The 12,334-nt window shown below is 46.5% G+C and overlaps 1 protein-coding gene across 2 annotated transcripts in view; it reads left to right on the forward strand.

Moving 5' to 3' along the window:
* Positions 1-12,334, forward strand: part of PIK3C2B (phosphatidylinositol-4-phosphate 3-kinase catalytic subunit type 2 beta) — a 463,326-nt gene that overhangs the window by 278,579 nt on the left and 172,413 nt on the right. For both annotated transcript variants that reach the window (XM_078644643.1, XM_078644644.1), the window contains exon 13: positions 11,487-11,654. In XM_078644643.1, coding sequence (XP_078500769.1) covers positions 11,487-11,654 — 168 coding nt within the window. The remainder of the gene's footprint in view (positions 1-11,486; positions 11,655-12,334) is intronic.

Here is a 12,334-nt window from a genome sequence, read left to right on the forward strand (position 1 = left end):
GCATTGTGGTGTGCGTCCGGGGTTAAGGGCAAAGAGGGTAGCGGCGTCATACGTTATACGGGTGGAGTGGGTAAAGCGAGGACCAGGGGGCTGGCGCTGGGCGCGGTCCAGTCGCGGACGGGCGTAGACGGGCTTACCTTTGGCGCACCTTGACGGGCTTACCTTTGGCGCACCTTCGGCGCACATGGGGCGCGACCGCTGCGCGTGAACGCTGCGCGGAAAGGCATCTGTCATATGTGGATAGTGGGAGGGGTAGGGGTGAGGGAGGATCAGGTGGGGGCGGGGTGTAGAGGACGGGCTCCGAAGGCACAACAAACAACAAAATGGCAGCAAAAGTGAAACTAGAAACAGGCTGGGGCACAAAGACAAATTAAATAACTTATACAATCTGTGATGAAAGCGTTACAAATATCGATGCGCAAAACAAGCAAAGCAATTTCCAGTCAAAGCTACCCAGCGAGCGCTACAACTGAGACTGCACAAATGAATAAAACAGTGCTAAGTCAGCTTAAGCGCTATAATTATTTCTAATGCTCGACAATGCTTATCGCAGTGCAGCGCTATGACGGACAGCAGTCAGCAGTTTTTAAATGAGCAGATCAGAGCAAAGAGCGCAGCCCAACGATACCAAAGGAGAGCAGGGAGCATGGGGAGCGACCGCTACTGAGAGCGTCAGGCTGGTCACCGATAAGAAGTTGAAACGTAATACCGGCGTTAAGCAGACCGTGCCTAAAGATATCATAAGCACTGTTGACCTACTGTACTTTTTTCACTCAAAGGCATTGACTAGAGTAATGACTCCCCTGATGAAGGGTTAATCCCGAAATGCATTGGGAATGGGAACATGGCAATGGCCTACTCAAATGTTAAAAGAAATGAATTGTTTCTGAAGAAAAACGTCCAAATGCGCATGTGACGATTAACATTGTGTATCAACAAGAAGTCAATAAATCATTGAAAATTGAAAGAAGAAACCGATTATTTGATTACATATGGTTTACTTTCTTTGAAAGGGTCGTGCAACCCTCCAGATTGCAACCAGGGAACGTGAGGTGTGTGACACCCAGCATTTTTCTAGTAATACTTGACCTACACCCCAACGTCAGAGTGCGTCACCCCAGTTGCACCTAGACTGACTAATATCATATGAAGATTTAGAATTTTTTGAATAACATGCAGAGTGCCTCACCACGTTTATATTTATAGTGATGTCATATGGAAATGAGATATCCCCTGAAAGACAATTCGAGAATACGCCTTTGCATTGCACTGTTGAGACAGTGTTGTATAGAGGATGGCTAATGAAGCTCCTGGACGCAGTTTGCATGATAGCAGAATGAATATAATTTGTTTCTAAAATATAGCGTGTCATACAATGCTTTTGTTTTTGTTTTCAAGCACCGTAAACCGGTTTAATACCTTCCCATGTGTAACCGACATCGGAAGGATGTAAGTGTGAGCTGGCCTTGCTGGGTTTCTATTGTGAGTCCTGTCCTTCAGATGCCAAGGCAAACACTTGCTCACTTTGAGGCAATATAAAATAAAATAGGATTGAAATGTAGGTGAAATTATCCAAATGCAAGTACCAGATAGGTGCCTCTGCGCCACTTCTTCAAGAGCTAGCCTCCCTCTTAATATGGACACCTACAGATGTTTGAATTCGTTATATTTGTAGGCCAGTCATGTTTTTATTTTAGTGAGGTTCAGTTATTTTTTATTTATTTATATTTAGCCAATGTTGAGCTTTTCACTTCCTGTGGTCATTATTTGCAAAGATAATATGGCATCACTTCTGGTGATGTCAAACATGCACATTAGCACTCATAATAATTTAAAAACCCCAAGCAAGCCCCCTGCATTGTTCTAGAATAAAAGTCGGTATGGCTGCACCAGAGAGAGTGCAGAGTGCGGGCCTGGTGCAGTATCATGACTTTTTTTTTAGCTCACTGTAGGTATGAGATGCCATAGCAAGGAAGGCTAAGATTCACCGTCTAACTTCAAATTAAAGTAGTCTTAAAGTATTTGGAACAACAGATTCTCACTTTAGTGTGCTGAATTGAACGTCCTACGCAAACAAATGATGGACGGAATGCTGAATAAAACATACATTCACCCCCAATGAAGAGATCTGGGCTAAATCCATCGTTTTTTTGCTCACCATGCCACCCCAGTTTAGACCCAGCCATATGCAAATCAGTGTTGACCCTGTGCGTCATGGGAACAGTCCAGTCCAGTTCTCCCTGGACCGGAAACGACGTCCCTTCACAGGTATCGGATAAAAAAGGGTTTGGCTGTGAGAGCTATAATGTACCTGAGCCGGTAGTGTGATAAAGGAACAGATGGCGTTTTATGGCGTGTCACACGTCGCCGCACCACCACAATAAAGTTATATGGGAGCAGGTGGAAGTACCAAAGGGCAAGGGTGGGTCGAGTTCATTGGCATGTGAGAGGTGGCGCTGTATCCTGTATTCCACTTCTGACAACCCCGCCGTCCCAAGGGTTGTGGAACACGCCAGCCAGAGCAGCTGTCTTGAGGAGTTTCCTGAATAGTTGGTGGTACAGTTCTGTATTCAGGTTGGGGTACAAGGTCCTGCAGAGGCTGTGGCCCTGGAGCCCAGAGATGTGTCCCGGGCCTATTAATGGTCACTGGTGGCTGGGCTATAGGTTGTACAATTGGGGCTCGTGACTTAGTTGTTGTGGTGGACAAGGCTACTGAACAAGCAAAACAGCCACAGACTCTCCCATTAGGAGGAAAGTTACACAAATCATGACAAGGTTTTGAAAAATCAAAATGTTAGATAAAAGCACCTCAAATATACCAGCAAGAAAAACTGAGTGTTGGTTCGCAGCAAGTGTCCCCTGTGCTGTAGCTGTTATGTATGCGAGGGAAGCTTGGCTGAGCACAGAGGACGTTTAGCCTGCAGTGATGTGGTCACTGCACTTTCTGTGTATTCGGAGACAGACACTCAGAGGCCGAGCGAGCACTTTCATCTTAATTGTGCCTGATCCGCAAACTGGAAAACGACCAGGGCGTGCCTCCACTCACGCGGTGTTGTACGAATGTGCAGTTGTTGTTCTTAGCAACCTGGCCTGCTTTTTCGAACTGTGCGAGGCTTTATGGGAAAAAGTTTGTCTGCACTGCGGAGGTAAACACGTGTGAAGGAACCAGCTTGGAGGGACAGATTTGTAGCGAACAATTCGACAACTGTTCTGGTGGATAAAGTTGTCACTTCCTGGAGGGCCCCTCGGACTTGACTCATATCCTACGCGGGTGCTGGGTCCCTTGGGCCGGCAGGTGCAGCTGTGGCACGAGATGGGGCGGGGTTAAGGGTCAACACTCGAGCTGGATTGTGGGATGAGGGCGGAAGAGCGCCTGCTCTTTAAATATCACAGGACAGTGAACGTCGTGGGCACCAGCCCCGTCCCCGCCGAGCCTCTGGTATGCGAGGCGGTGTCACATTTTAACTTGACCGTGCTGTGGAAAAGGGCTAATTTTAGAACGGGTCTGTCCCAGGGAAAGGACACTGGCGGAAGTTTGGGAGACGGCAGGGGGACAAAGCAGCTAAAGTGGGCAGGAGAAGCTGACTGAATGGAACAGAGGAGCTGCTCGGGTCAGGAAAACTACAGGAGAAAGAAGGAATGAGAGAGAAAGGCCACGCGCTAGATCGACACAGACGGGTGTGGAGGAAAGGCTGCAGACAGGAGAACTGAGAGGGTTACCACTTGAGGGGTTAAGCACGAGAGACCGAGAAACTAACGACAAGTTATTGTCATGAAAGCAAGCTGATGGGCAAATCCGGAAATCCAACAATAACTCATTGACCAAATTTCCACGACCTTCCCAGAACTCAGTAACCGAATCTGCAAGGCCACCCAGAATTCAAGGCCCACCGGGAACTTGGTGATAGGATTTGAAAGACCCTCCTGGAACCTGTTCACCCTGAATTAATTGACAAAGTCTGCAAGGTGCACCCTAAACTCGTTGACAGAATCTAAAAGACCCGCCCACAACTCACTGTCAGAATTTGCAAGACCCATTGCAAGGAAGTTATTGGAGGATTTGCAATTCAGACCACATTCCTGGGACACTCCATGGATATCCCATAAGGTGGTGGGGAACGGCTTTCTTCCTTTACACCAGAGGCCCCCTGCTGCGGGTGGTGAGGAACAGTCCAAAGCCATGGACTTTGCAGCCCATCGCTTCTGCCAGGTATCGCCGAGCGGTGAGGGTCCCCTGGCCTGGCATACTCCCCAGAAGGTGTAGCTGGGTGGTTGTCCAAGGGTTAATCTGCCCGGCAGCCATTCTTGAGGTAACCCTGAGACTGCCGGGAGGGGTGGAGGAGCAGGGAGGGAACTGGGTGTTTGCAGTTCTGATTAACTTTGGGTGGATGCTTTAACATCTGGGAGCTGGAGTTCCACATTTCACCCTGAACCACAAAGAAATTCCCAGGTATTTTGTCAGTAAGGTTATCCGGTATGTTAAGGGAACAGGTGACACAGTGGCTTGTCTTTGTACCATTATGTTTTCCTCCTAGTGACATAATTGTTCATTTCTGCGCGAGTGCCAGAAAGAACTTGGAAGTGGATTTGAAAACGGAGGGTCTGAGCATCGATTAGGTGGGACGTGTGTACCATGGCCAATGCTCAATTGTCATCATGTGTTGGCCTATGCAAGGCTGGGCTGTGGTGTGCATGAGTTAGTGAAGTAAAACAGTGGGGAGAGGTAGGACATAAAGCCTGATAAGATCTTAATACATCTTCACGTTTTGGGTTGTGCAAGATGGGGTTCTTAAAGGTTTTTATTGACATGTCCCCATTTTCCACCAGCACCCCAAGTTTGAGAATGTGTTTACCTTGCATTGCATTAGTCTGTTGGTTATGATGCCTTACAATTTGACCTCTACTTACCAGGTGACCCCAGCCCACCCAACCTACTATGCACCCAAAGCTCAGAAACTGACGATATAAGGTACTGGGGCTTGTCACAGCAGTGTCACGGTATAGACTATTGGAGCTGTGCAGAAAATGACGGTGCCCCTAATTCATGGACTTCTCTAGATGTAGGGAGTCTGAGTGCTCTTAAAGCTACAGCAATGCATGGAGTGTGCTTGGGTTTCGGTGCTCTCCAGAGTGTGCTGCATGTGGGGGAATCTACTGAATATGTATGTTTCTTTGTGATTATCTATAGGGTAAAGCTTGGGTGTTTGTGGGCATGTGTATTGGGTTGAGGTGTATGGAAATCTACAGTGTGCTTGTATGTGGTCCTCTTTAGTGTGTGAACATATGCAATGAGACAGTGGTATAACAAAACTTGTGCCCCCCCCCCCCCTGCAAAGTTCACGAAGTAGGCGCCCAACACTCCGGACCCAGTCAGGAGCTTTAAGGCCCGGGGTCCCACCACCCATGCACAGTGCCGGAGGGGGCCTCCTGGAGCTTCGAGGTCACCCTTCCCGCAACGCGGGGGCTGCGGGGACTTCTGTTATGCCACTGCAATGAAAGAGTGTGAAGATCTGGAGAGTGTATGTTGTATGTGTGAAGATCTGGAGAGTGTATGTTGTATGTGGGTAGATCAATACTGGGGTGGTGTATGGAGATCAGTAGTGGGGCTTTATGTGTGTGGAGATCTGTAATGTACTTGTAAACGTAGATATATTTTGTGCTTGTGTTTGAGGAGATCATTTTGTGTATCCGTGTAGATCTGTGGGGTGAGATTTTAATTGCGCTTGAATGTGAAGTCGAAACATTTATAGGGTGTGCAAAATCTAGGTGCTGCGCATTTGGACCTATCGAAACATCAGCTTAAAAGTTGTCAGTTTCTTGATCCTAAATTGAGCACAGTTGTCCACCTGGCAGATATCCTAAGGAAACTGTTCCACCTTCAGGCAGCTGGCACCTACAAACGCTTGTAATACGAAATACTTCTCTCAGTAATTGGAGTATCCAACCTTTCTTAATCTAATGCTCTTAGAGCCCTGCATGGCTTGTAGACATTCAGTCTAGGTTTCCAATGGGTTAATTCCTTCTCCACATCAGCTTAAAAATCACAGCCAAAGTCCGAAACTTAACTCTTCACTCCTGGGACCCAGTGAAGCCTTAGAGTAATATGCTTCTGCTGCCTTATAACAGGGACAGCACCTTCTGAAAAATTATTTAGATTTTGTAGGAAAGCCAATATCTTTTGGAGCTACCCACTAGAATGGTGCTGCTGCAATTTTCTTGATCAATGTCTGCTCTACCTAAGGTGGTTCTCTCCTTCTCTAAAGGGGAAGTTTTATGTTTCTAAAGTAAACAGATGTGAAAGCAGCAGGTATTAGTCAGGTGATTGACATGACCCCAGGTTCACTGTTGCACAAGATCCTATACATTTTTACTTTCGGGAAATGCACAATGGAGATCTGTTGCATGTGTAGTGAGATCTGTGGTATGTGGTGAGCTATTGTGCGCATTTGTGTATAGAGCGCTACAGAGTGTAGAAATGTATAGGGCGTCTGTAGTTCTATGGTGCACAAAGATCTGTTTTTGTGTGTGTGTGTGTGTATATAGGGAGATTTGTAGTGAACTTCTGAGTATGTGAACCCACTCGGTGTGAAACCTAGACCAGGGATGAAATGAAATGCATAGTCAAGGGGCCCACAAAACTGCAGAAAAACAGGCATTGGTTTGTGGCGAGCGATATGGTTCCCAGTTTTACAGAGGGTTACGGAAGGACATTTCGTAGATGGGTGAATGAATGAATGAATAGGGGTCTTATAAAGCGCAACTTAGCTCAAGGGCATCAAGGCGCTAGAGCGGATCATCCAACACACTAACAAGGGGGCAGGATTACAAATATGCCTCAGAAAAAAAGACAGGTTTTTAAGGCCTTACGGAACAGAGGGAGGGAGGGCTGCCCTGATAGCTCTAAAGGGAGAGAATTCCACAATCTGGGCGCCACAATGGAAAACGCTCTACCACCCCATTTTGCCTTGGCAAACCTAGGAACCGCAAGAAGGTTTTTGTTGGAAGAACGAAGAGATCCACTGGGGGTATAGAGATGAACAGATGACTTGATGCCCTCCGGACCAGTACCATAAAAGGCTTCATTGGACAAACATAGGATTTTAAAGGTGATCCTATAGTGCATCGGAAGCCAATGTAAGTTCTTAAGTGCAGCCGAGGCATATCTAGGAAGGTTCAGCACCATCCTCGCCGCAGCATTCTGCACCATTTGAAGACGATGAATAAGACTCTCTTGTTGATGCCCAAATAAAGGGCATTACAATAGTCCAGTCTGGAAGAAACTAATGCCAGCGTGGCCTGTTTTTGAGCATCTGGAGAAAGAAAGTGGGAGATCTTTCTGAGGATCCTGATGATCCTACAACAGTTGGAGACGGTCCTATTTACCTGGCGGTCAAAGGAAAGGGCAGTGTCCATTAACACCCCTAAGTTCTTACCATACTGGACTGGGCGGGGCATTCCCCAAGCGAGGGTGGCCACCAGTCTCTTGACCAGATTTCCTGATTTCCCCCAAAGATTAATACCTCAGTTTTCCCCCCGTTCAATTTCAGGAAGTTCTGAACCATCCACTGAGAAACAGACTACATGCAGCTCCTGAAATTCTGGGCAGAGTCCTTCACTGAGTGAGTAAGAGAGACCATTATTTGGGTGTCGTCTGCATAAGACGGCACTTCCAACCCAAATGATCTCGCCACCCTTGCAAGGGGGGCCACATAGATGTTAAAAAGTGTAGTGCTCAATGAAGAGCCCTGAGGAACCCCACAGTGCAAGGGCTTAGGGGCAGAAAGAAACTGACCCAGTTTCACTCTTTGTTCTCTATCAATGAGGAAGGAAGCAAGACGATTCAGGGCAGGGCCCCCGACACCTATCTCTCTAGGACGTGAAACCAGTATAAGAAGAGACAGAGTATCGAAGGCCACTGTAAGATCCAGCAGGACCAGCAGAGTGGTATGGCCCTTGTCGACCTGGGAACAGATATTATTGACGACTGTAGTGAGAGCAGTTTCCGTGCTATGGTATCTCCTGAAACCATGTTGAGATCTATCCAAGAGGGCAAAGTCCTTAAGATAGGTGCTGAGGTGGAGATTAAGATAGGCCTCTTTGCAGGAGCAGGGAGCAGGGAGATGGGGCGAAAAATTTTCAAGACGCCTGGGTCTAGGGTAGGTTTCTTCAGAAGCGGTTTTACAACCGCCGTCTTCTATAGGGAGGGAAAGACTCCCTCCAAGATGGCATGATTCATAACCTTCATAAGAGGTGGAAAGTGGGGAAAGTGAGGCATTCTCCTTTATTGATGTAGCTTTCTGTAGGGATATCATAGTTTGCCCCCTAGGGTTAATTCCACAAATATGCCATAGGGAAAAATGTGTTTTCAAAATGAGACATCCCATGTGATAGGGGAGGCATCGGGCCAGTGGGATGAGCATTATCACCAGGAAGTGGCATAAAGGAGTGACAGAGTTCCTAAAGAACGAGGGCACCTAAAGCAGTTGTAATCTGTGTATAGTGGGGTATTTGTGTAGCACTTTATACTACTCTAAGGTCACTTGAAAGCACTCGAGTAGCAGGAGTGATGAAAAAGCACAACAAGGAGAAAGGAAAGGAGGGGATAACATTGGGTGAATGACAAAGGAGCCGTGTGCATGAAGACGTCTTAACACAGAACGTTAATATCCCACTACATAGAGAGATAGTTGATCGCGTGCCAGCAGATGGTGTGTGAAAGAAAGGTTGGCTACCAGGGAGCATGAAAGGTGAGGCGATGTAGGGGGCAGTAAAGAGGGAAGGAGTTAGAACGTAGATGAAGGGGACAGTGACTCACAGGACCCTTATAGAAAGATATAAATCATGGTACTCCGAACAGCCCAGAAGACTGCCTCTTCATCCCCTGACCACAGAGTATAGTCTCATCTCTCATGCATCGTCACACAAAAAAGATACATTACCCGAGGGCCCGCAGAGATGGAGTCCCTGCTTTCCCCAGGTGCTCTTGGTAGAAAGCGACGTCTGTTTCCAAATTGAACCCTAACATAATGCTTCTGAAGGCTTGTCCAGAACTTGTCTAGTGCTGTATGGCCTGTGCTTGGCCTGTGCTTACCTTCACATGCTCAAATCCTCACCTTTGCCAGCTTGCTGCTCCTCATGCTTATTGCTAAACCATGGATACAGCTTACAATTGGGCTCATGGAGGAAATTTGGGCAGAACACTGCTTGGGCTGCTCTAAAATTCTGTGAAAGACAGGTTTGTGGGAGTATTTTAACTGAGAATCTGGTTGTGTATGCTTGCCTGTGCTTCACCCACAGCACGTAGGTCTCAAAGCGGGCAGTGACTCTGTGTGTGTGTGTGTGTGTGTCTGTCTGTCTGTCTGTCTCCAAAGAATATCCGGGGATCCAGAAACTCACACATGTACATTATTTCATGATGAGTGACAAATTCATCATCATCAAATATCTTTATTCGATTGTTGGAAGCAATCATAAAAGTACAAATAAAAGGAAACACATTTCATTACAATATTAAAAATACATAGTTATAATACAGGAATTCATCAATTTCAAGGGAATCAACTCGGTAAAAATATAGGATTCAAGTGCATTTAAATAGTCATACTCCTACTTTTCCTACTGCAAATCACATTTTTTAGATACAGTGTCGTTGTTGCTACACATAGGTGATTGTCAAGACATTGAATATTAAGCATAGCAACACGGCACTGACTGTGTCCTAGTTCTCTTAAAAGTGGTAATAAAACATTCTTTCTTATTGCATCATAAAATTTACAGAAAAGAAAAACATGGATAGTACTCTTGGGAGAAATGTTATCACAGGGACAGGGAGGTAAATCATGAGTCCAATTATTAATCGTGGGAAAACTAATCTGTGAAAAATAACAAATCTAAAGCGTGAAAATAAAAATTATATGATGGGTGCTGTGCTTGAAGTGATACATAGATACTGGACAAATCTAGCGCCATCTGTGGGATACGTAGTGTGTGAGTTTCTCACTTTGAGGGAGAGCATAAACATGGGAGCAAGAGTCAAAGCATCAGTGCAGAGGATTTCAACGGGTAGATATAACTCCAGATGACGTTTATTGTGGATACATTATTATTTCAGAGTTTGGAGTAGGAGGACTCCTGGGAAACTGATGGCATTATGCCCTCCTCATGCAGTTAATGTTTTATTTCATTTTGTTCATTCGGATTATGTTTTAATTGCTTGAAAGGGGGCAGAGAGCCTCTCAAGTTTGAAAAAACTGGGGTGTAAAAGGATTCACTGAACAAGAAGGCTCAGGGATCAAAAGACCAGACTAAACAATATGTCATCCCACAGTACACCATCCATATACAAACACAGTATCTACAAGCCATGCGATCACAGGCCTGATCACTGCTCATTTGTTTCATGTCCAGAGCTATGGAGGTCTTGAGTCCTGTTCTCAAACTCAGGGGACCAGCTCAGGATCACTTCCGGGTGAATGGTGCATATACAGAATTAATGGCAGCCCTTCAGATGCGAGTGTCCTGGCTTCTATCTTAAGCATGAGATGTGGGTCTATATATACACCCAGTTACAGAGGTGTTCTAACCCTGAACAGGTCTGGTCTCTGCCGAAGGTGCTGGAGCTCTGAGTTAAGTTATAGAGTTGTACAGTTGTGCAGTTACACAATAGTGAAGCAATCTAGAACAGTTAGTCTCTTGTTAATGAAAGCTCTGTGGCCACTCTAGAGGCGAGCTGCTCTCCAGTCGCCTGTACCTATGTAGCTGTTCTAGATGTGCCTAGGCTCCTAGTTACATCGAACTTTCTGGTTAGACTACATGAGACCAGGCTGTTCGAGTTTCATGGGTCAGTCTGGTCATCATTGATACAACTAGCCACATTCCAAAAAATCTTCCGCCAAGCTAAACATTTACAACAAAACAATGTTCTTTGTTAAATATGGCCTATGTTGTCCCACAAAATCTCACACACATGACCGGCAAGGTCACCACGAACAAAATCACGAATCTAACAAAAAATCAAAACTGTAACAGTAATACGATTCCCCATACAACAACGTTTTGCAATTTTTTGTCTCTGTAATTTGCTGGGAACCAGGATTGTGGGTTTAGAAAGGTGAACCCCTAGCAACGATAGTACCATTTTCCAGAAGTTGTCTGGCTGTCCAAGAGTGGACCAGTCTCTTCTACCTAGCCAGAGTTTATGGATTGTGGATAAAACCAGCATTCCCCGATTACACGGTGCTCCCTGTTCCCCTGAGATAGGATCAGCATTCCCTAAACACCTGGGGCCCTCTGATCTTAACCCCATCCCCAGAAAGGACCAGCCACCTCTGGTTACCCAGAGCTCTTATGCCCACCAGATAGCAAATTCAACTGAGCGGTCACCTCTCAGATCAGATGGAAGTAATGGCAGGGGAGGCAAAGTACAAAATATCAACTGTATGGCACTGAAAGCCGATATTCAGCAGCATGTCTCTTTCTCTTGACAGGATTTGTTTTCCAGTCCAGGTGAACCGGCTGCCCAGGGAGACTCTACTGACGGTGACGTTGTATGCAATCCCCAACCCACCACCCGGCAACTCTTCGGAGACCAGCAAGCAGAGGCGTGTTCCCGAGGCCCTGGGCTGGGTCACGACCCCTCTCTTCAACTTCAGGCAGTAGGTATCTCTCCAACCACCCTCCATCCCTCAGCTCACAACCCTCCTTCCTTCTTCCTTCTCCCTTCTCTTCCCAACCCTTCATCCATCTAGCCTCTTCCATCACCACCATCGCCTCTCTCCCATCAGAGTCGTCTATCCCTCTCCTGATAGGCCTCTGTCCATCCACCTGCTTCTCAGGTTTACTGCCCCCTCCCATGGCTCTAGCCCTCCATTCCTGGGCCTTCGGTTCCTCCCAGTGCTTCGTCCTATAAACTTCTCCTGCCAGACCCCATGCCTTTCCCTCCCTCACTTTCTCTTTCTGCTCAGCTCTCTTCTTCAGCCCCAAGCCCTCCAGTTTTCTCTTCTCTTTTTTTTGGGAAGGAATAGCTACTGCCACACAGGAGGTGTGCTCAGCTTGGTGTTACCCTCTTCCCTCTCCTACAGGCTGACAAGCTCCCTGTTTCACCTGTAGTGTGGTAGCAGGTGGTGGACAAGGGCTCGCGCAGTGGGGCCCAGTGTTGGTACATTTTCCAATAAAAAACTGGTTGTCCAAGTTATCTATAACCACCTTCATTTATATTGAACCATGTTAAGACTGTTACATACCACACCCAGCTAATGTAACCTTATTCATAAAAACTCCCTTAGCATAAGGAGATGAACTTTGAAAGTCCTGGAGCGCAGATTTGGAGAGTGGG

This window comes from Lissotriton helveticus, chromosome 5_1, assembly GCF_964261635.1.
Source record: "Lissotriton helveticus chromosome 5_1, aLisHel1.1, whole genome shotgun sequence".
Taxonomy (NCBI): Eukaryota; Metazoa; Chordata; class Amphibia; order Caudata; family Salamandridae; genus Lissotriton; species Lissotriton helveticus.